The 24,553-nt window shown below is 40.3% G+C and overlaps 1 protein-coding gene across 1 annotated transcript in view; it reads left to right on the top strand.

The window, feature by feature from the left end:
• LOC103799739 (PDZ and LIM domain protein 5-like) overlaps positions 1-21,775 on the top strand; it is a gene marked incomplete at its 3' end in the record, with an annotated part of 41,109 nt that extends 19,334 nt beyond the window's left edge. Inside the window, exon 2 of the mRNA XM_009072089.1 lies at positions 21,624-21,775. Within this exon, the coding sequence (XP_009070337.1) occupies positions 21,624-21,775 (152 nt within the window). The remainder of the gene's footprint in view (positions 1-21,623) is intronic.
• Between the last annotated feature and the right edge of the window lie 2,778 nt (positions 21,776-24,553).

The following is a 24,553-nucleotide window of genomic DNA, read 5'->3' as shown; positions in this document are numbered from 1 at the left end:
GAAGTAGGTGTGGAAAAGGTCTAGTTTATGTTGTGTATATATCTGGGCTGGGCCCAGTCATTGTAGATCTTACAGTATTTTAATGTTTGTAAACTTGTGGCTACTCTTTTTGCAGAGGAGAAAGAATAATGCTTATGATAGGTACCTTATGTGTCTGTATGCTGTTGTTTAAAATTAGGAGCTGAGATCAGAGCATAACAAATGTGTAAGCAGTGTACTCCACGGTTATCACTGGGACATAATTTCATTTGGCCATCTGCATGTCTAACACGTTTACTTTGAAACGGGATTTCAGTGCAAGAAAAGGCTCTATATTGTAAGTTAAACTAGCTTTTGGGTTTGTAATTGACACATGGGGAAAAATTGAATTAATGCATTCCCCTTAAGAGAAACTCTGACCTTAATATCTTTTCCTTTTTTTATTTTGTTCACTATCGATATACAGGAATATTGCAGCTGGCGTGATGCCTCTTTTTTGAATTCTGCCATTTATAATTTCTGGCGTTGGGTACATGTGGAACGCTATATAGTGACAAATCTGTTTCTCATACCTTTTGTAGTCTGTTTTTCATCAGAAAGAAAAATGTTAATCCCCCCTGAACTTTGCTCCTTTGGCTCACCTGGGCAGTAATCCTGTGTGATGTCTCTAGGTATGGAGCTTATGCTTTCCATTTCTGCTGTATTGCAGATCTCTGCTGGTGTGCTGCCTCATCCCCAGGCTTTTTGGGATACTTCTAGGACACTCCAGACTTACATGCTGTAGCAAATTTGGAACATGCAAACTTGGGGAAGGGAATTTATCCTGGTCCGAAGCAATAACTGAAGTGAAACTTGAAAAAAATCATAGAATGGTCTGGGTTGGCAGGGGCATTAAAGATCATCTAGTTCCAACACCCCTGCCCTGGGGGGGACACTTTCCACTAGACCAGGTTGCTCAGAGTCCCATCCAGCTTGGTCTTGAACACTTCTAGGATGGGACATCCACAGCTTCTCTGGGCAACCTGTTCCAGTGTCCTGCCACCATCACAGCGAAGAATTTCTTCCTAATATCTACTCTAAATCTACCTTCTTTAATTTAAAATGCTTCACTTTGTGTATTTGTTGTAATACTGTTGATGTTTCCTATATATCTTAGCAGAGTTTCATAAACCTTCTGGTCAAACAGAAATCTGCCTACCAAGAGTTACTGCTTAAAAAGAAAACTTAGACAATTCTGTTTCTTCGACATGTTAAAATACGTTTTGATACTAGTAAGTTAATATTTTCATAAGTGATGAATAGAACCTTTGTTTTCAACAGAATTTTCTTTGCTTTTATTAAATGTGTTTTGGCTTTGGAAACCTACAGACAAATGAAAAATATGGCATAGAAATGGTTTGGCTGTTGAGGGATTATTTTATGTTTCTTCAGGATGCATGAGGACTTTTTTGTTGCTTGTGGGCAAATACCTCATTCAAGTGAACTGCCCATCATGCTTTAATATCTAAGCAGATGCTGAATTTTAACTGCTCAGACATGCAGGTATTGGGATTCATATGCATGGTGTGGAGTGGTCACCCACTGTAAGCAATATCCATAGGGATTTTGCCTTCTACTTTTCTTCTCCACTATTTTTTTTTCTTTATGGCAAAGCTGAAATAAGAAGGTGGTATTTTCCTTGCAAATATGCCTTGCTCTTCCATTTCACTCCTGGTTTTAAATACTGCTGAAACTGTAATGTGTTCCTCTTCTCCAGTTCTTCTAAGACTTGGAGCACTCCTCAGACCTCAAATATTTTCACGTAGGGAGGGGGAGAGAAGAAAATCTTAGATTATTTGAGCAAGGCTACCAAAAAAACTTCAATCAAAATGTGCAAGGACCGAAACACAAATAGTGACACCCTTGAGGGGAGGATGAGATGATATCTGTCAACAAGCTCTTCCTCATCAACAGTTTGCTGAAAAATTTACTTTGGTCCTCCTTAGGAAATATTTTGAGTTACTAACAAACTTCAAAACTTGATTAAGGATGCTATTTTCTTTAGCTAAGAGTATCTTGACACTCTTGAAAAGCCAATTTGTAAGCTATTGCAAGGATTGAACAGACTCATGTTGACTGAAGGAGGCTTTTATGTTTATTAGTTTTTAGTGTAGACATAAAAAATGTGCATGTGCAAATATCTCTGCATGTTTTATTTTAGCATTGCAGAATGATGAGGTGTTGCAACGCTGTTTTTTGGTCAAAGTACAGTCTGACCTGCTGCCAGCAGGCACTGGAAAGCTGTCATGCAAGGCCCTGCTGAAGGAGAAATCAGAGGTGGTTTCCTTATTACAGCTTTTTATTGATACATACTAGCCCTGAAGCAGAGGTGGTAAAAAATACCTGCAGGGGTCATGCCTTTAAAAATTTTTCAGCACAGCCCTTTTACCAAAAAATCTTCAGGAGCTGTATATATTATAGCTGAGCATTGCTGTTCAGTTTGGGGTAGATTGGGTCTGTGTGAGCACCCAAGAAAAGCAGTATCCATACTGGCACCTCCTGGGGAAGGTGTGGCTCAGGCTGTGTCCTGTGGAGCAGCTTCATGTCTGCAGTGTTTTGCTATGACCTGCCCATTCTCCTACCTGGCAGCATTGCAAAAAAAATGGTGATTGCTAAACTGTGTTTGAATTTACAGTGAAAACCAACCTGGTTTGTGCATTTTGAAGCCCCTTCCCTCACTGGGGTCTCAAACAAGAAGTGCTGAATTTCACTGTCAAATAACACAAACAAGTGGCAAAGGTCTCCTTTTTTTTTTTTCCTCTTCATTTTTACGTTCCACATACCTGATGGAAGGACAGGGTTTGTTTCCTACTCCGTGAAACAGCAGTGGTCTGCAGTGTTCAAGTGCTTTGTTCTGTTTTTACGCTGCCCTTTAACATGAGGTATGTGTCTAGGTAATGCCATTGCTATGGTACAGCCTGTCCCTCGTCCTGCCCCATCTGGGTTTCTGTGTGTCACACCATGTGCATGTCACCCATTGGGCGTCCCAGCCCTCCAGGCACTGCGCTGACGCTCTCCCTGCCCTGCCTCTCCTGCCCTCTTGCATTTTCTGGTATTTCTGGCTGAGGCTGGCCCTGGGAAAGCAACCAAGCCCTTCGTTTTTTGCTAAGTACACTTCAGGTGGATACTTCTGAATGCTTTTCTTATTTCTGTGTTAAAATAAGGCCTTTGTCCACACTTAGAAAGCAATGAAGACTGGAGCTGTAAATCAAGTGAGACCATAAATCACAGTTAAATTCAGTTGCAAACTCAGTTTGTTTCAGTGTAAATTTTATCTCTGTTCAATGTGAGACCCATTTTCAAGAAGCTATGGCTTGTTTTTACTGCCTTTGGGATACTTCTGCATATCCAGGTTGGGCAGAAGCAGTAACTAACTCCTGTCATTCTTAAAACCCTAAAGCTGTGGCACTCTGCTCTGTTTCGCTAGAGAGCTGGAGATGAAACCAAAGGTTCATGATAAAGCACAGCTGTAACATAATCTATAGGCAGCATATTAAAGTGACGTGCCAGCTTGATGTGCTGTGGTTTTAAATAACTTGCATTCATCTCCCCTGAGTACTGGATGAAAGTTTAGACCCACACTGGGCAGCCCACACCACAGTTGGAGCACACTGTTCAACACGTAGGCTCTGGGGTTCCTGTGTCCATTTTGGAGGATTTTCTCTAACACTTGCTCTTCTATTTCTTTTTTTAAATCAAATTTGTGCTTTCACTTCTTATGCTGTGTCTGTCTGTAGATAAATGGCCTTTTCATTCCTGTTCCTTACCACCCTACTGTCTTTACTAGCACTAAATGAAGCTAAAGTGATTTTATTTTTACTTTCAGATGTTACATATAGGGGAAACAGCATTTGACCAAGATTCTATTTTTTGGGCAGCCATACAAAAATGTCTTAATTGGATGTTATTTAAAATTTGAAAATAGTGTTTAGAAATATTTAATTATGCAGAACTAAACCATCTATCATTTTATCAACTGAAAAGGATCATATTAGTTGGAAAAATAAGTAAAAACGTTTTTCATCAGGGGATGGTCTTGGTGAGCTCTGTGACTGGTACTAATTTCTTCATGCCATGTCTCCCAGAGACTTAGAGGAGCTTGCCTGGAATTGCCTTTGCAGGGATGTGTATTTATGTGGTTTGCAACATTGCTTAAGATTCTTTGCCGGTCTTGGGGTGTTTCCTCTGGCATTGCAAGTCTTGGCTTTATGGTTTGAGAGCTCCTCAGCCCCATCCAGTAATTTTGAGTAGGAAGGCCTGGTCTTTAGCAGTGACTTAAGTCAGTAATGCCTCAACCCTGGCATTGCTCTTACCCCATGTACCATTCCCAGCAAGTCAGTAATGCCTCAACCCTGGCATTCCTCTTACCCATGTACCATTCCCAGACCCTGTGCTACTGGCACTGCTCACCCATTCACATACTGTGCTAAAAGAGCAGAAAATTAGACTTCTTTTTTCATCTTTGGTGGGTAATACAGCTCTTCAGTTAGTGTTAGGGATATGTCTCCTAAAAATTTGGTTTCTAGGAGAACTACCTGTAACTGCAGAGCATTGTGTTATTGTAGTGTCATGTTTAATGATATAAATTGGAAGTTGGAGCACGTTCTTGTGTTTCGGGGAGTTTTGTGTAATGCTGCCCCAGGGACATAAGTTTCCCCACCTGTGCTGGGAAATTAACTCTGCTTGTTGCTGACCTGTATTAGGTTTGGTGGTATAAAGGGAGATGCTACACAGCATATGCATATCTGACTAGTAATGCTTTACTTAACAAATATTTACTTCTTCCAATACCTTAATTTTCTGTATCATCTTATGTACAACTTTATATGCACGGATCTGTGTTGCCCTCTCTTCTCCAAGCTGTAATTAGCAGACTTTGTCTTTGAATGTGGCAAGTTGTTTTGTTTTTCATCAGATTGTACTTGATTACTGTTGTTCTAACCTGCCTCTTTTGCTGTTGAGTTGCTGCTTCAGTCTTGTGCTCCTCAGGGTGATGAACATGAGCTGGCCCCCTGTGTCTTCTCTGCAGCAGGGGGAGGAATGACAGCTCTTTTATGTTCAGTGAGCACTGTGGTTAGTGTTTAGGAAGTGCATGTGACAGTAACAGAAGTTGGGAGGTCTGGTGTAACTTCAGGCAGGTTAATCACTGTATGGGCATTTGAATGAAAACTTTCAGTTGCACCAGGATTTTCAGACATCTTGTTGGTGTTTTATTTATTTATTTATTGTTTTGTTTGCATTAGTATCTCTCAGTAGCCTGGAAGAAGAAAGATTGTGTTCTGCTTTAAGCTTTGTTTGTTCAGAAGAAATTGCACTGGTTTCTGGCCCCCCCTCCAATGTAATAGGCATGTGGAAGAAACTCTTTTTCCCCTGGTACATATCTTGTGCTGCTGTAATCTTTATTTGAATTTTATATACTTTTAATTCTCAAAGGCTTGAGCTTCCTCATTCCAGTTAAGCAGAGCAGGTTGAAGGAGTGCACTCTATTTGCTTGGTCATCTGTATGGGTTGAAACGTAACTTCTTCAGCAGTTGACTTAGTGCTATTATGCTCTTCAATATGAGTGACTGTTACCAAATACAGTGCTACCAGTGCTGGTCTATCCTTTGGCATGTTTAGTTTGTTTAGTTAATGTGAGAAGCACTTTAGAGGTAATAAAAGACACTGAAATCATGTTAGTAAGAAGCTCTTATAAATAGGAGACAGGTCCTCCAGGTGCTCTGGGTTGGCAAAATACCTGGAGGTGGTGAGAGTGCCTGAACTGTTGGCTTCTGGGGATGAATGAGAGCCTGTCCCCTTAGGAAGGATGCTCTCCTGGGGATGCCAACCGTATCTGGGAGCTAGTGGGACAAACACCTGGGACAGAGACATTGAAGTCACCAGATGACTGGTCCTGATACGAGATGGGAAGTATTTTTGTGACTCTGACACAAGGTGCAATTGGCCAGTAGCTCTTGGTTGGTCTGAGTTGCCTAAGTGACTTGTTACACTGGCAGTAATAGTGGAAATTGACACACATGCTCATACAGACAAGGAAGGGTAGGACTGGCTGTGTTACTGCTGCTTCAGTCAATGAGCATCCCACTGAGAGTGCTGAAGTTGCCCTGTCGTCTTCCACATCTCTTTCCTGTGTTCCTGCATTTATTTGCAAACACTTGCAAGATGCTGATTTCTCCCCTTCCCCTACCCTCAAGTCCTGGTTTGCATGCTACTATTTCCCAGTCTTTACAAATATGTGCAGCAACATGCTACACTCAACGTGTGGCCCTGGAGGAGACCGTGTTGCCTTCTGCTTTATTGGTGTGGACACTAAGCCTTTGTGTCAAACTCTTTGGAAGTGCAGTCATTAAAACAGTTGTTGTCTCTAGATTATGGTGTGAGGTAAAAGGGTTTTGAGGAGGTCTTGCACTGGGGAGAGGGTTAAGTACAAAAGTAATCAGTTAATATCAGGTCTGTAAGGGCATGTTGTCACCCAAGTGTCTTGCTGATATCTGGCCCAAACTTTGCATAACATCAGCTAGAGTTCTCTGCTTATGCACTGTATTTGTGTAATGGCTTACTCCCTCAAATCCTTTTTTTGGAACAGAGACTGCAAGTTGCATGAGTTTTCTTGTGGTAAGGGACTGAACTCCAGGTTTAAACCATGAATGCTGTGTCAGTTCATGCTCAGAGTGATACACGTGTTGTAAGAAGGAACTTCAGTGTCTTCATTGGACATATTTGCCCTGCCAAGTGAGGTGACTGGGAGAAGAGAAAAACCTATGAAGCCACGTTAACCTAGTATCCCCCTAATCACTTTTGTAAGTGGAGGTGTTTCTGAGAAAGTATTTTTGTTCCAAGATTTTAATCTTTATTAATTTTCTTCCTTTCGTCATATTTATTGTTCCCTCTTGCTAGTATGGTTTGCTTTTATTTTTCATCTCTCTACTCAAGAAGCAGTGTAAAACCTTTTCTGAGAGAAGCTGTATTGTATCTAATGTGAAATATTGGCTATGTTGACCTTCTGAATAGTAACTTTCTTAGTGCATTATTCATTTTTGGTCAAAAAAAGATTGTGCAAGACACTCATCTCCTCCCTCAATTCTTGTGTCCACGTGGCTTTTGCGTTGGTGACTTGTAGGTAGTGCACAGAGATCAAAATACTACAGTGTGTAAGAAGATATTACATCCCTCTCCAGTTAGTGCTTGAAAAGCCTTAAGGGCAACCTTACTGGAAAGCTGAAGGGAAAAGGAAAAAGGCATCTTCAACTGTATTACAGACATTTCTTGTGCAGGATTCATTTCTCACTGTAAACAATTGCAAGACTCCGACTGGAAGTAATAGGAGTTTAGCTCTCATGATTGTTTCAGATTAGCTTGAATTGCTTTATGTGACTGAAATAAAACTTCAAAGTGAGAATTTATGCATATTAAAATAATTTCAGTATCAAATTCAAGTAAGGATAGCTCTTAATATTTTTCATAGCCATGTAAGTACTAATTATTTTCTTCTAAATACTTGTCACAGTGTTCTCTTGCTTTTATTTAAGATATGAAATTGCTATATTCCCAGCATACCTAAGCATATTTTGCTTGCTGTAATTGTGCTAAATTGCCATTTAAATCCAGCAGCTTAGAAGATGGAGAAAGCATCCCTATACTCCCTGGAAAATCAAACCTTTTAGTGGATTAGTGGTACAGGCTGTAACTGAGCACTAGCAAGAGACATGAAATCCTTCCAGGCCACTCAGTCTGTGGAAGAGCCACTCAGGGACATGTGCTGTAAATCTAGGACCTCCCTTTGGTAGGTTGCATAATTTTAAGATATCTGATGCCTTCTAATGGGTGGCCAGAGAGGAATGTATGAAGCTGCTAATTTCAAGAGAGGCATGACCGGATGTCTGCGTGAAGAGCTCAGATCTTGCTGTAGCTTTTTCATTGTCCCATTGAACCTGCTGGGCTTTTAGAAACTGGCTGATGTATTTATGAAGAGAAAGTTTTCCCCTAAAATTGGTTTGTTAAACAGGCAGTTAATGTGCAAACAGTGCATTTTGGGATCAGGATGACGTGAGCTCTTGATGTCACCAGCTCATATGACACTAGGACATTGCTCGCCAAAGGTCACTGGCTGCACATTAAGTCTCACTTTTTGCTTCTATGTGTGCTGTTATTCCTGCCTTCCACCTGCAGAAGCAGGTCAGAGGATGCTATTGCTGTTTGGTGATTTACAAAGTGTACCTTGTATGGTGGTCTTGGGTGGGACACCCTTGGACCTTTCTGGTTCTCATGGCCAGCCTGATTTTGTGATGGCCTTTGCATAAAACATTTTATCTGTCTGGTGAGATTTGTGGAGGAGGAAAGACAATCATGACTGTAGTATTTTTGCCCATTTTTTCTTTTTAATTAATTTAGTTAATGGGAGCCTCAATGATTTTGGAAACTGTTTCCATTCCCTCTCTCATCTCAGTATATAGGAGTGGGTTTGCTTGGTTGGGTTTTTCCCCTCCATCCCAAATTTTGCAGCCAAGAGGTGGTTTCTTTTGTACCAAGGAGCTGTTTTGCAAACATTCAATGCTTTTGCACTCCATGAAGTTTTATGTCCCTCTGAAGTGGGACATATGCTGCTGTGTCTTGTAAAATTGTGTTAGTCATAGCTGGATGCATCTTGCTGTGGATGCTGCGGAGCCTTGCGACGAAGGCTTGCTCTGCTGTCCTGCCCACCTTGGGCAGTAGACACTGGCAACTCCTGCATGGTGGTTCTGACTTTTCCAGCAGTCCCACCTGTGGTAAGCCTTCAAGAGGGAAGTATCCCAAAGGCAGAGTAACCCAAGTAGGGCATCCTGCCTTGGTTTCCATCTGTCTTGGATATTCCCACTTCCCCTTTTTTTCTTTCTTTCTTTCTTTCTTTTTTTTTTTTAAATATGGAGATTAAGAGATTTTCATAGCTTTCAAGAGGATGTGTTAGCTGCATAATTTTTCTTGGATTTGGACTGATGTGGAGAATCTCTTTTCAGAATCGACATTCAGCAGTGAACATCCCATACTATTTATTCTGAATACCTTTTCAATTTGAAAATGTCGTCTTTATTTTGCCAAAAGATAGGTTATCACTCACACCCCCAGCTCTCACCAGAGCCTTGCTTGTGAGTGGCCTACACAAACTTGAGGTACTCAAATTCAGTAGCATTCAGGGTAGTAGGGCAAGACAAAAAAAGAACAAATCATTGTGACTGCCAGCAAAATAGTGGTCCAAAAGGGTATTATTTAAAAGGGCCAGAAACTTTGTTCTTCTTTTGGTAGAGTTGATGCAGAATTCTAGAAAAACAAAAGATTTAAAAAAAAAAAGTACTGATTTTTACGTGTTATTTATAAAACTCTTTCAAAGTTTTATTTCCAACAGTTCTATAAGTAATACGCTTGCTTTTAGAAATTATTTGAAATCTAGCAAGTCTTCCTACAGTAAAATTTGTTGCTGTTGTTACTCAGTAAAAAGACATGAAGTGACATGCCTAAAATGATGTTGCATGGATTTAGCATGTTAGCTGTATCATCATGTGTTTCAAAAGCCTTCCCACTGCTGTGTTGGTCAGGCTTTTATTTTTAAGTATCTTCAAAGGCATTCAGGAGGCTGTGTCTGGTTCTGGGAGGTTATAGGAAGAGTATAAATCACAAGGAGGCCAGTGATTCCTGTGTGAGGGATCAGTATTTTGTATTATTATCAGCAATAATAATAATGACATAAAGAAGCCCTAAACAAACAAACAAAAAATCCCACAAAAAATCCACAATAAACCAGCAAAACAAACAAAAAAAGTAACTCCAACCAACCAAATAAAAATAACAAAAAAACCTCCCACCCTAATCTTCTGGCTTTTCATACCATCTGTCTTGGATCAAGTTGGAGACATGAATGCATATTGGGTTTTGGTGTTTTGTTGTTTAACTTGGAATTTTTTCCTAGCTTTGCCTGTAACAAGCAGTGCATACTGAACTTTTTTCTTTTCCAGAATGCTAGAGCAGTCTTGGTTTTAGTCCCAAAATTGCAGTGTGTAAATAATTTAAATTTTCACTTCCTTAGATATGATAATATTAATTGTAAACTCCATTTAGGGAGGATTTATTTTTATGCACATTAACTTTGACATGTCCTGATTTTAGTTTTGGTAGTATAAGGCTACCTACATACAAGTGACATGGGGAGGGGAGGAAGAAAGAGAAAATAAAAAAGAAGTCACTAGAGAGCTATTGTGGCTAACAGGCTTAATTTTACAGGATTCCTCTGCAAGTCCAGACTTTGAATGGCTGGACACATTCCACTGCAGTGTCAGGCTGAGAACAAGTGGTAGACTGTTGCAGGAAGTAAATTTGAGGGGTCGAATTTTCTTTTTTTTTTTTTTTTTCCAGAGCTATTTGATAACCAACTTTATTCATTGTTTAGCTGTGTGTGTAACTTTTTTATCTCCAGCTGTCCAAGCTAAGAAAAAACATATTGCGGCATAACTGAGACTTTAGGTTACTATAATTAGTTGCAGTGCAACTCTTAGCAGCAAAACTCACAAGATGGTTATAATATAGCAGCAAGATATTTAGTTGAAGCTCATAGTTGCAGCAAGTACACAAGCATTTTCCCCTAGAGCTTTAGTAAGGGTGTTTTGCTTGGGTTTGTTTAGTCTTATATGTCTTCAATGCATTTGGCAATTGAATGGTAAGGAGAATTTACTTAAAATGATGGTCTTCATTTTGCAGTCAGAGTATTTGTCCTGAACAGCTTCCTGTTTGCTCTGAACACCTGCTTTTTGTCATATGCTGCCTGAAAAAATAAAGCTGATAATTTTCATGGGGCCTTCTCACACAGGTCCCCAGCAGAGAGGACAAATGCCATTTGATTTTTATAGAGATGTGTGTATAAAATAAATATTTATACACACATATTTACTAAATGAATGTATGTGTGTAACACCATCTGTAGTAATATATCCAGTCTTTTACATGCATATATAAATAAATGTATGTAAAACCCCACACCTGGAACTGTATAAACAAATCATGTAAAAGTGATGTTTAAAATCAGGTAAACTAAGACAGCATATTGTGTGTGTGTGTATATGTGATTTCAAAATGGGAAATTAAATTTGAAATTGTTTATATGTTCTCATGGGCTTTATTAGCTTGTGATAAAGATTTTTGTGTCTTAGTTATAAACAGCTGTATGAATTTATTTAACCATGTGCAACTGCTTTAAAATGTGTTTCTTGTTTACTGAGGTCTTTTCATTGGACTTTTTTCTGCAATATTTCATACTTTGGGTTTTTAGCCAATATGTGACTTGCTTAAAATAGATGTCTGCTATAATATTCCCTTGACATATAAAGGCAAGATATCCACTAGGATTTACAAATGTCTCCTATTTCTGTTTTATTTCTTTGTGCTAGAAGTTTGTGTTGGACCAAACCTGAGGCATTCCTACTCCATTGAGTTAAATAAAGACACATACATAGAGGGCTGTGTTTTCATGAAGCTCTTAGCACCATCAGCGTATAAGCCATGATCGGTTTATTTGTTACTTTCCTTGCACTTCAGAATGTACTTATTTATCTGAAATGGGTGCCATCTTTCACATGTTTAAGATTGACTTTTTCTTCCACATTACCAAAGGGATGTTGCGTAATCATTAGTGCTTTTAGGATTGAAATATGAATCACAGAATCAGTTGGGTTGGAAGGGGCCACAGTGGGTCGTCTGGTCCAACCTCACTCCCCAGCAGGGTCATGCTAGGGCACATTGCACAGAATTGTGTCAGGGTGGTTCTTGAATATCTCCAGTCAGGGAGAATCCACAACCTCTCTGAGCAATCTGTTCCAGTGCTCCGTGGCTAGCATAGCAAAGAAGTTCTTCTTCATATTCAGGTGGAACTTCCTCTGCATCAGTTTTTGCCCTGTACCTCTCACTTTATAAGTCTGCACTGCTGAGAAGAGCCTGGCTCCATCTTCTTGGCATTCTCCCTTCAGATACTTGTATACATTAATAAGGTCCTCTCTGTCATCTCTTGAGACTGAACAGGCCCAGCTCCCTCAGCCTTTCCTCATAAGTGAGGTGCTGCAGTCCCTTAATCATCTTTGTTGCCCTCCACTGAACCTGCTCCAGGAGCTCCACGTTCCTGTTGTGCTGAGGAGCCCAGAACTGGACACAGTACTCCAGATGTGGCCTCGCTAGTGCTGAGTAGAGAGACAGGATCACCTCCCTCGACCTGCTGGCAATACTTTTCTTAATGCATCCCAGGATTTCATTGGCTTCTTAACCACAAGGACACACTGTTGACTCATGGACAGCCTGTTGTCCACCAGGACCCCCAGGGCCCTCTCTGCAGAGCTGCTCTCCAGCAGGTCGGATGAAGCCTCTATTGATGTAGCATGGTTGAGTTGGAGAAGCTTCTGTACCTTGATGCATTTTTTCTGCATTTCCTCCTTGGATGCTGAGCTGCAATGCTCAAAGGAGAGCTGGCAGGAGTGTGGCTCAGCCTCTAGCCTTTTCAGCTGCTGGTTGTAATGCTGAGAGAAATTGCTTGGGATTTCTTTTCACGTGACTTAAATGTGGCAAAACCTTCTGTGGGGAGTGGATTTGGTGGCTCTTATTGCTGCGCCTAGGTTTCACCTTGAAAATGGAATTCTGCAGTTTTTGCAGAGTGCCAGCTTGAGATGGCATTCAGGTGAGTTGCGCTCCCTGGACAGATGATTTGTGCCAGTAAGTAATTCTGGCAGTGTCTGAACTTGCCTCTGTTTTCTTCTTTACTTATATGGTGTAGCTTGTCATTATCTCAGTTTTTAGAGCAGGCAGGTTGTTTTCGGCGTGTTTATGCATGTCTGGTTTCTGGATAGGGGAAAGTGAAACAATGGCTGGTGTGTCATGAGGGTTTCAATTTGTAGTAGCATTTTCTTGCCAGTGGGTGTTACTTTTTGTCAGATCAGTTCTTGATTAACGATCCTCACTTAATTCTCTGCTTTGCTTTCATGTGTAGAATTGCATCATTTGTTGCATTTCCTTCTCACTGCTGCCATGTATGAGGCTCTTTGTCCTGTAAGAGGTACTTAAAGGGAAAAAAATTAGAGTCTCTTTAAATTACACAGTAGAATGTATTATGCTATTAGTATTTCTTAATTGGATGTTCTGGTAAGTGCGGGCTGATTGCATCACATTTGATAGATAAATCCCATTAAAAGGGACTGAATCATAGACCATGAAAACATATATTGGGATACAAGGTTACTAAGGAGATGAGTGTTGAGATAGTTGAATTTTATCATCTGTAAAGGAATAAAAATAACCCTGTTTGGGAAGGGAGGACGTATGCCATTATATGCTCTGCAGCCATCTTCATATGTATGGAAATTAATTTCATTGGAAGTAGCTGAGCTCAGTCCCATTTGCCACTTTACACTTAAGCTCCATTAGAGAGGCAACAAACTCTGCTTTGCTTTGGGTTTGTTTGGGAGGCCACAGCAATAAAACTTAGTAAGTAACTTTCCAAATTGTATATTCCAAATAAGACAGGTATTTGAAACTTCATCAACTTGTGATGCAAATCCCATGGCTCCTAAGGTGATGCCTGTTCAGAAGTCCCAAGTAATCATGTGCTTTAGTTGTGGAGTTAATTTGTGTTGGCCATTCAAAAACAAACAAGCAAAACCCAAAACAACAGCAACAACAAAATTCAACCAACCAACCAAAACCCCCCAAAACCGAAAACCATCCCTGCTACTGGTGGAGACAGACATGCAGTTCCCAAAGCTGAAGCAGCCCTACAAAGTTTGTGTGCTGTTTCTAGCTACATTTTAATTCCATTTTCTCTTTCTGTCTCCCTGAGAGATTAAGTAGGCAGTAATTTTTACCCACTGGCATAAAGTCTCCCAGGGACAAACCTGGATTAGTTCTGTAAACTCTCTGAACAGAAGAATAATCTTCAGTGAGAAGACAGCCAGTTAAAATAAATAGGGCTCTTAAGGCATGTTGGCAGCATGAGAACACAGCTGAGGTCCTTGAGAGAAGGCTGAGTAAAAGCTACTAGCTTAGGGTATTAAATATGTTCAGACATTCTGGCACTTGTCTGTGAATTGTTTTCCATCACTGAAGTGTTTGGAAACCATATACCTTTTTGAATTTCTCATTTTTTGGAATTGCTCATCATATTCTCGCAAATATGATTTTAGGCATGATGTCTGAACTATTTTGTATATGTCCTTTTGACAGCTTGTATTTTTGACATTGTGGCATTATTTCTTCTCTGTGTCTTGTTATTCATGAGGTATCGCCCATCCCATCTTGGCAACAATCTTTTCATCTCTTTGTTCTCTTGAATGCTTCAAGTGATTCAGAAAAGCAAGACCAGATACTTAGTCTTGTTACATGCCAATAAACTACACTTGTGCAGAGCAGTTTCTTTATTCCTTGTCCATGCAAATGTTAATTTTCACTCATTTAAATAACCCTTTTAATTTCAGTGGGTATTTTCACATTTTAACTTGTATGTCAGTACCTGGATTAAATGTTTAAGCTATATGTAAAATACATGAATTGTATCAGAATTTATTGCTGTATATGTCGTTATCTGCTTCCTCTTCCCACCAGCAAGTTCAACAGCAAGGATTGTACTTTCTGCTCCTGAACATAGCAGATATTTTGTAATAACTGCTACTGAACTTGCAGTAATAGTGAGGTAGTGATGTTCTGTCAGAAATTAAAGCCAAAGGCACCTTTCTGCAATTGTTTCTGCTTCCTTACTTCCTGCAGCAGTTGGTCTATCATCAGGGAAGAGGGAGAGGTAGCAAAGGGTAAAGCTGCTCAAGGAAGAGCAGAGCTGCAAGGAAACCATGATCAGTCAAGCCATGACAAGTGAGAGATGGCACCAGTTAATTACCCTTCTGGCATTGGCATGTGGAAACTCTTGCTGCTTATTAACAGCCTGTTCTGAGGCAAGCAAGGGAAGCTGAGGGCTACTGCTTCTGCTTCACTCTGCTGGCATTCAGGTTGATTTTGTGTAGTGTTAGTTGATTGATACATAAAAGAGCCCATATTCAAAAGGTCTAGACATTGTGCACTTACCCTGTTTTGTACACTTTTTGGCTTCTTTTCTGCATCAACCCAATTGTGTGTGTGAGTAATTTATGCTACATGGTGCCTCTTCTGTTTTAAGCAGTTAATGTCCTCTCATGCTCTTCTGTAGGTGTGTAGATCCATGTTTGGTGCATGCAAGGATGGATAGAGTGAGTGATGTGTGTATGTATGCAACACATCATTTAAAGTGCAAAACTAGGTTAGTTAATTTTTATTTTTTTTTTGGTTGGTTTTGGTTTTTTGTGGAAGGTGTTAGATAAATATTAATGATTGAAATACATTAAGTGAAAAATTTTAAGGGGAAAAGAGAGAGGATTGAAACCATTTGTCTTTTTCCTGAAACGCAAACCCACAGGCATGCTTTGCTTCCTGAAACGCAAACCCACAGGCATGCTCAGCCGTGTTTGTGTAGAGGGAAAACTCAAACTTTGTGTTAGTTTTTGTTTGACATAATTTATGAGTGTGGGACTATAGGGAAACACAGCTCAATCACATTAAAATAAATGTTGTCAGGGTTTCTGCTGTCAGAACTGGAAATGAAATGTGAGAGGTGGTTTTGTGGTCCTGTGCTGGCGAAATGGCTGAATGGCTGTGAGCTCTCCATCATTTTCCTGCAGACTGTGACGAGTCCAAGGGCTGGTTTGGGTCTGCTTCTACCAAGCCACTGCTGCATTGCAGCAAGGGAGGGAAAGGGATAGAGCAGAGTTGGAGAGCCTGGGAGGACAGGCTGGGAGGCAGAGGTAACACCCTCTTGCCAGTACCTGCTGCTGGGGTCCACGGCCAGACCAAGAAGTAGGGTTGGTACTTTGCCTTAGACATTTTCCTTACACATTATCTTTAATGATTACTGTTGTGCTGTGTACACCTTAGGTTACAGCTTTACAAATCGGTCTGAAAACACTTTTACAGTTACGGGGAGAAAAAGCAGGGAGATGAAAATGTCGCAGCAGGAGTACACAGCCACGTGGAGCTAGAGGAGGACAGGGTTTGCTGGTGGTGATACATAGCAAAGTGCTCTGGTAATCGAACAGGTTTTTAGACCTAAGCTAACTTTGATCCTTGCTTTGTTTGGGTAAACCTTTAGTTTATTTGTAGGACTGCCTCATAACCCCTTTTTATAGCTGGCTGTGTCAGCACTTTCCACAGCAAACCCTTATAACTCAGCTGTATAAATTTGATCTGGACTTTAAAATTGGCATGTATGTTCTTGATTTGGAAGCAAGTATCGAGGCTGTCTGGCTAATCTGTTGGCTATGCGAATAATATCACCCTAGTAAAGGCTGTGAGGAATATGATACAGCTCTCAGTTTCTATTGAGTGCAGAGGAAGCTTATTTGCCACAAAGAGCAGGTGCTCTCCTGCTGATTTTTATAAGTTTCTTTTTCTCATGCAGAAGTAGGAAGCTGCACCCTAAGTGGCCCAAACCTGTCAGGAGTCTGGAGTCTAAGTTGGGTTTTTGCTTCCTTCCCATCAGGAAAGCAGGTGAGGAAGGGTTTGGGTGAGCTGACCTGTTAGGTAAATCATGCTGGAGCACAGTGATACCCTGTTTGTGCTTAGGTGTTGCCCTGACTGGTCCCCTCCAGGGGTTGCAAGGTGCTTGGGGTAACCCATCAGGAGTCAGGCCATACATGTGCAATTTGTGTGAGGGAGTCAGTGCAGCTACAGAGCATACCTGTGTCTCTCCCTTGTCTTTTGGAGCAAGCCTGTGTTCTTCTCTTGGAGCAATTCACCAAAGGGGCATTTCTTAGTGTACTTTGAGCTCTATGAATGTTTGAGAGGATGCTATTAAAACACTGGGTATTGGTTCAAGGTGGTACTTTGGTCAGGTGAAATGAGACTAGGGATGAACAACATAGTAACAAGTAATGAGTGTAAATATTAGCATCAGGTGTAATGTGGTAGGGAGATGAAGTCCTGTGGTTTGAATGTCTGTGAAAAGGCAGAGTGGTATTTGGTAAAAGAGTTTTCCCCATTGCTTATTTTGTGATTCTGCAAAGTTCTTCAGTAAGGTTTTTTCTCTAAATGGGTATGTTGTGTTTTGGCTTTTCACTTACTTAAAATACCTTGTTATAGGGAAGGATGTAGACTGAAAGAGAAGGGGGAGTGGTGGTGATAGAAACATCATTGTCTGGTTGAGCTTCTGCTTTGATTATTCATGTCTTTACACTGAATTGCTATAGCCAACTGCATATCAAATGCTTGAGGGGTAAAAATCAGCTGGAGGGATGTCAGCTAGCCCAGGGAGTACATTCTGAGAGAAAGCTGCAGATGACATTGAAGGATGTTTGTGCAGTGGAGGGAACATTATTTACTGTTAGACTACAAAAGAGTTTCTTTGGGAAAGTGGTTGTGATGCACTGCCACACGAGCTGGTTGCAGCTAGGGTTGATTCAAGGCAGCCAGTTTGGAAGGGATAAATGGCAGCTTCCATCTCTAGCCAAACAGATCTTTGTGTTAATTCTGTGATTCTTATGACTAACTCCCAATTCAAGTATTTAATTTATTGTTGCATGAAGGCAAAATAATGACGGTTCAAAGAAGAGTTGCTTGTCAAGTTTTCTTCTTGGTCATGTGAGGAAAAAACAGGTGGTTATACGTTAATTAGAAATGAATTAGGCTGCAAATTACATTGATTTGGAGATAGAGACACATGTGTGTGCACACATGCAGTTTTCCTGGAAAGGCTCTTTCAAAATATCTCATCAAAGCTTAAGAGCAAAAGTAAAAAAACGTTGGTTATTGAAAAATAAAATATAATAAAAATATGCAGTTTTGGTTCAAAGATGTACACGGTTTTGCTTATGTACTCTCCAGTGTGTATATGAATTTATTGTTTGTAATGGTAATGCACAATTACAGCATCTAAGAAGTGTCAAAACAAGCTTCTGGGCTCTGCAGTCCGGAAAAGATCCTGAATTGTTTGAAATGTTCTAATTCCTCCTGCTGTGTTCAGTGTAGATGTTTGTGTATTTTTATATATTTGTTCATGTGATAATATTCCTCTTAGTTTGTGGTAAAACTGCCCTTGCAGCTTCAGTCCCACTCCAATGTAGGTGCTTCACAGGCCAAGGATGCTGGTTGGTACTTTCATGGAAGACTCATGCTCTGGCTGAGATTTCCTAGAAGTATCAACCTCACCTCTCTTGGTTAGTCAGATTTCTTATTCAGAATCAGTAGATGTTACTTAGAAATCTTATCCACTGTGTGTAGATAAGGGGATTACTGCTCTGGCATAGCTCTGCATGTGCAGCTTCACACTCCTGTCCAGTAATTTGTTCAGGTATCTCTGTGAGAGCCTCACAGAGATATCTGAACATGTTCAATCCCATGTCTGTACAACAGGTCTCATGGACATAGCCAGGAACTGATCACACTTCTTGGGATCTGTCTGCTACACTTATCTCCAAGGTGTAATTTCCAGACATATTTTAAAGGACTTTTCATCCTGGGGTTTTGCTGAAATGATTTTACAGCTGTCTCCCATGTATCTGCAGTAGGCAACAGTCAGGTGCTCAGTTGGGGGTTGTTGTGTGTTGGCCACAAAAATGCTTGGGTTTTTGTTATTCATTTGCAGTTGGGGGTTGTTGTGTGTTGGCCACTAGACTCAAACAAAAATGCTTGGGTTTTTGTTGTTCATGTATTTGTTTTATTTTACATTTCTGTGGATGGTAAGGCCTCCAACCCCTCTGTGAAAATACTAGCCTGCTTTTGAAATCTTGCTGCTGAATTGTGTGTAGGTTGCATTTTTCTTTTTTCATCACAGATTATAACATCAGCATCGTGTGCGTTTGCATATGTACTGAGAAAGCTAAATTTTATTCACTTGGGGAGTCCAATCAAAAAGCAGAATGATCCATCTGACCTTTAGCTTTTAGTGCCCTTACGTTCCTTTCCCTTTTCCAGACCATGCTGACAAATGTCAGTAACATATCGGTTTAGGGATCTGTTTATGGCAGGTTCTACCCCTCACCCAAAGGTTTGAAGAGCTTCCCTATAAATAGCTATGCTGGTCATAGCTTTCTATATGCTTGTGGGGTTCCCTGATTGGTGTTTTATAGTAACCAAGATTCTTATCTCAGAATTTGGGTATGAACACCAAATTTTCAAAGAATTTTGGCTTTGTTATTGAAGCCTTTAGTAAAAGGATGCACTCTCCAACTTGTCATTCTTATGAGTTTAGCAAGTCAAAAAGCTTTTCTGAAATAAGGGCATTTTCTTTTTCCTTTGTCTTTTACATTTTTTTCTTGCATGTGACTTGCTCTGCTAACTTTTCCTTGGTAGCAGCCTTCGTTTTCAACTCCAGATAAAATTGTTATGTTGACCCATAATGCTGAGGAGCTGGCTGCTATTTCAAATCTGGAGAGATGACAAGTCTTCCTGCATCTCAGGCATCTCCTTCTACCAGATTAACACCAAATGGAAGGATTTTTCTGATTTTGTTTACAATTTTGTCTTGTTTTTAGCTGCTAAAGATTGCTACTGCAATCAGCAAGTACGAAACTGATGTTGGAAAATGCCAGTGTGATCCACTGAATGTGAAATTTCCTGGGTTTAGTCTATATGTGGTCAGATGATAACATTTTTTGAATTTGCATTTGTCTTACAGGATTACCCAATACTTATTTTCAGTTTAAGTATTTGTCTTTGCTGTCACGTGTTACAGTCTGGGATTTTAGGAAAGCCTTAACCATATTAGGTAGGCTGATGGTACACTTCCCACAGTTCTACTGATGAGTGACTGTGCACACAAAAATGCAAAGACTGTGTGCCTAATATTTCTTGCATTAGTACCTCTTTGCCATGGACAGTTTTCAAGACCTAGCCTTGGTTCCACTGTTGAAGTGAATGATGTGGAGACTGATGACTGTACCTTATAAAGGAACCACAAGAAATCAAAACTTCTTGGTCGCTACTGAATGAACTAAAACAGGGACAGTTAAGAAACAACAGATATTGAAGCCTTTCTTCTGCCTACCTTTAGGAAGTCATAAAATCATAGAATTGTTAAGGTTGGAAAAGACCTCTAAGGTCACCAAGTCCAAGCACTACCATGATATTCACCATTAAACCATGTCCTCAAGTGTCATATCCACACAGAACACTTCCAGGGATGCCAATTCTACCCCTTCTGTGGGTAGAATTGTTCTGTTCCAATGCTTTACAACCTTTTGCATGAAGAAATGTTTCCTAATATCCAAACTAAACCTCCCCTGGTTCAGCTTGAGGCCATTTGGCCTTGTCCTGTCCCTTGTTCCCTGGGAGAAGAGGCTGACCCCCAGCTCACTACAGCCTAATTTCAGGTAGTTGTAGATGGCAGTAAGGTCTCCCCTGAACCTCCTTTTTGCTAGGCTAAACAACCCCAGTTCTTGAATCATGTTCTATAATGCAATTGTGGCCCAAGGTGAATTCCACTTTTGGAAATGAAGACGAAGTAACTGTGCTGTTTACAGCACCTCCCTAAAAATAGTGATTTTTTTTTTTTTCCAAGAGACTTGTGCTTGCAGGCAAAGGACAGAGCTGTGAGGTCTTTTATGCACAGCACCAGGAACTACAACATCTCTGCTGTAAGATAGGAAATATGTCTGGAAACCAGGAGGGAATTTGCACCATCAGGGAGCTCTTTGCCACCAGCTATAAAATGATTAGCAGATTGAAGACTGGAAATATAAATCAGAGGATAGATCTTACCATGTATTGCTTTATTTCTCTTTCTGTTCTTGGGAAGGAAGATGGTTGAAATTCAGTGGCACAAGATGAAAAGATTAATTTATTGTTCAGTTGGGGCAAATAATATGAATTTTACAAAGGTTTCCATTGCAAAGACTGTTTCATTCAAGAGGACCAAAGGCAGTTGAGCTGGACTTCAGCATTGACCTTGATCAAAGAGTCAGGCTGCTCAAAAAGCCTTTCTTATTCTGATCTGAATATACTGCAGGTCACTGGGGGCTGTAAACCTACTGAGAGAAAGGCAGAACTATGTCCTGTAACTGATCTGTCTATGATGTTGAACTTTTGACTTTCTAGTAGTTGCAGCTGTGGAAAAGTCAGCTTCACTATTAACAGAGTCTTCCTTGCATGTGACCAGTCATTAACAAAATTTGAAGAGATTTTAGAGTGGAAAAAGCTGGTTTTAAAGCCTTTATCTCTCCTCTTGTGAGAAAAATTTCACATATGAAGAGAGAAATAGCTGAAACTTGGCATGCAGGAAATTCTAAGTGCCTATCCCTGCTTATGTCTCTTGGTGAATGTTCATAGCTTCTAGCCCGTAAAGTAAAAGTGGAATTTGATTTTGAAAAATGGGCAATGCTGTGCAATACTTTTCCTGTTATTGAAATGAAATAAGAAAAAGTATCTATAAATACTGCAGCAATTTTCATGGGGTCATACTCACGAAAGATATATCTTTTTTTTTCCTTCTTTCTGTTGAACAGCACTGTAATTAAGATATGGTGATTCTGTGCTCAGTTAAAAACATAAACCATACAAGTATTTCATTTGCCATTCTTATGATGTTTCAGCTTAATGACGGTGGCAAGGCAGCCCGAGCACATGTGGGGATAGGTGATGTGGTTCTCACCATTGATGGGATAAGCACAGATGGGATGACTCACCTTGAAGCACAAAACAAGATCAAGGCATGTACAGGCAACTTGAACATGACTCTGCAAAGGTAAGATACCTCTTGCTTTATTTAAAGAGAATTGATCGTCATCGTAACAGTTGTTTGGAAGATAAAAACATGTAAGTGGTTTGGCAAAGTGCATGGAGTTAAGTGAAGTGGCCATGATTGAAAGATATGCTGCTATAGCCTGAAATTTGTCTTGATTTATAGCATTTTGGAAAACCTATTAGATGTTAATTATGTGAGTTGACAAAAGACCTTTTCTAACCTTTTATCACCTTTTTTGTCTTCCTTTTTGAGCTCCAGTTTTGTTAACACTTGTTTAATTGAAATTGAGGCTTACCTCTTATCCAGGCCTCCCCCAGCTGACCTTGGGCATTTCTTTTTTTGGGTCAAGTCCTACAGCACCATTTTATTGGCAAACAGAATGATGGATTTAAGCACTTATCTCCGGATGGAAATACTATAGCTCAGAGTCTCAAAGATATGTTTCCCAAAGTGACACTACTGTTTTACAAAGTAGCTGCCTCCCTTTGCTAATTGAAGCATCTGCTGCAGAGGTTACAGTTTGGTCCAGACTCATTCCTGAAATACAGAGTTTATTGAATCCCAGCATACCTCTGTTAGCCTGGGATTATGTTTTGGGAGGTGTTGGAAGAAGGGAGTAGGATGCTCACATATGGGTTATTGAACTGAAAGCAGGAAGAATAGCAGCACAAGCAAGAAATTCCTTCGAGTTCTCATGAATCTTCCAGGGCTAAATATTGGGGTTTTCTGTTAGAAGACTGCTATTTTGATTTAATGATGTGAGTGAACATCTTGGAGAAAGACTGGCCCCTGATGCCATCAGATAAGAACAACTGTCTCTTCTTGTTTTCAAAGAAAGAACAGCAGTTGTACCCCATGATTGCTGTTTGTGTCTGCTTTCAGCAGGGCAAGTTCCTTGATGAGTGTTGGTTGAGATCCATAACATCTCTCTTCACTAGTTACTGTCTTTTGTGGCAAACTCCTGCCCTTAATGAAAGGTCTGCATCTCTCTGAGAGTTCATTGGTATAATAAAAGAGGTGACATGGTTGTAGATCTGACAAACATCCATTTCTCCATGGTGGTCATGCTTGTTCCCAGCCCTAAGTGGTGTATAGTTGAATGGTTGGTTGAGTGCTTTCTTCTCTAAGAGGCTACTGTTCAGGCCTGCTTGTTGTTTCTTGTTTCTCCTGTTGTCCTCTGCTTTTGTTCTTAGCTACCCTTAATAAGGGATTCCCTTTGCTCAGTCTCTGAGGAAAGAAGTATCTTGTGGTGTGATTCATGCCTACGGCATCTTTTTGGGTGAAACTTGTAAAGGTGGCATTAAAAATTTCTTGATGAAAGAGAGGTATTATACCAGCTCATTATATGAGTTATGTGCTATATCTAGTGTATCATTTGCTTTTTGGATTCCCAATGAGACAGGCAGGTCCTTTAGAAATCATAGAATTACAGAATTTAAGGGTTGGAATGGACCTTACAGATCATCTAGTCCCAACCCTCTAATGCACTTTCCAGGAGCCTACTGAGTCACTCCAGCTGGGAGCGGGAGGGTTGGCCCACTTTTCTCCTGTCGCCATAATTTGCTGGGCAGGGTCAATATCAGATAGAGGAAAGTAATAGCGGGTGTGTCTCGGTCAAGCAATAACTTGTTTGAGGCTGCTTCTGGTTGGGCACAGGGATGAGTGGTTTGAAAATGGGATTAATCATGAGTTAGCCTGGTCCCCTCCTATTATCACCCTTCTTACCTAGTGTAGCATCTGACTCACCACTCTTGGCTATCTGACAGCTGCAGACTAGGTTGGGATCAGACTAACAGAGATCAAAAGAATAGCCTTGGTGTTAGCATCTGGGAGTGGGACAGATGTCCTTCCTTGCAGCTCTTCTGGTTTGCAGTCCCATAGTCTCAGCTGTTTTGAATTCTGCCCAGATCCCCAGAAACCAAAGCTGTAGACAGTGCCCTCCTGGCTCCTCTGCCTGTGAAAATGTCCTTGCTCTGACTGCTGTTTAACAGATTTGTTTTGGTTGTTTATTTGTTTGTTATAGCCTGAAATAAAATGCTCCTTGGAGTCAGACTGTCTCATGCTGACTGGAGGTGCTGGCTGCTTGAGAGCATAAACAGGGTGGCAAGATCTCCATAATTATATTCTTCTGTTCCTACCTCTTCTCCCAAAACCAAACTAAATAAAATATTTTAAGCTGTTATTGTTCGCATGCAAGATTAAAGAGATGCTGTCAATGTGAAACAGTGTTGGCCTTCAGAATACGAGTTGGTGCCATAGCATAGGCAAATCTAAGACATCGTATTTTGTCGTTACTACTTTTCGATATCTTTAGTTTTCACACTTCTGAGATTTTTATCTCCTTTCACATAGACTACTGATAGTTTGAACTACAATGCAATAATGTTGAAGTTAGTCTTGAAAGAGCACATGAATTCTGAGATACTGCCCTAGTTTGCTGCTGCTTTAAAGGAACACAACGAGTAGATGGTTAGTGGTGTTACGTTGAGGTCCAATAAAATGGAAGAGCATTATGGCTTGAGCTAATGGCTTTTGCACTGTAAGCATGTCCACATGGTGTTTTATCAAATACGTGAAAGAACTCTGAGCAAGTGAGGTGTGGGAACCAGAATATATTTTGCAGGTTAAATTTGGTATGTATTTGGTGGTTGCACTGAGTGGCAATTACAATTCTATTTAACAATTTTTTGAAAATTTAACTTTCATACTAAACAGTGAGACTTGCTCACAGAACTAACTGATTTTAAAGATTATTATTATAATAATAATAAAGATTAT

The sequence above is a fragment of the Acanthisitta chloris genome, unplaced genomic scaffold, assembly GCF_000695815.1.
Source record: "Acanthisitta chloris isolate BGI_N310 unplaced genomic scaffold, ASM69581v1 scaffold3393, whole genome shotgun sequence".
In the NCBI taxonomy this organism is placed as follows: Eukaryota; Metazoa; Chordata; class Aves; order Passeriformes; family Acanthisittidae; genus Acanthisitta; species Acanthisitta chloris.
The sequence above is the reverse complement of the archived record's forward strand: the minus strand, read 5'-3'. Positions and strand labels throughout refer to the sequence as shown.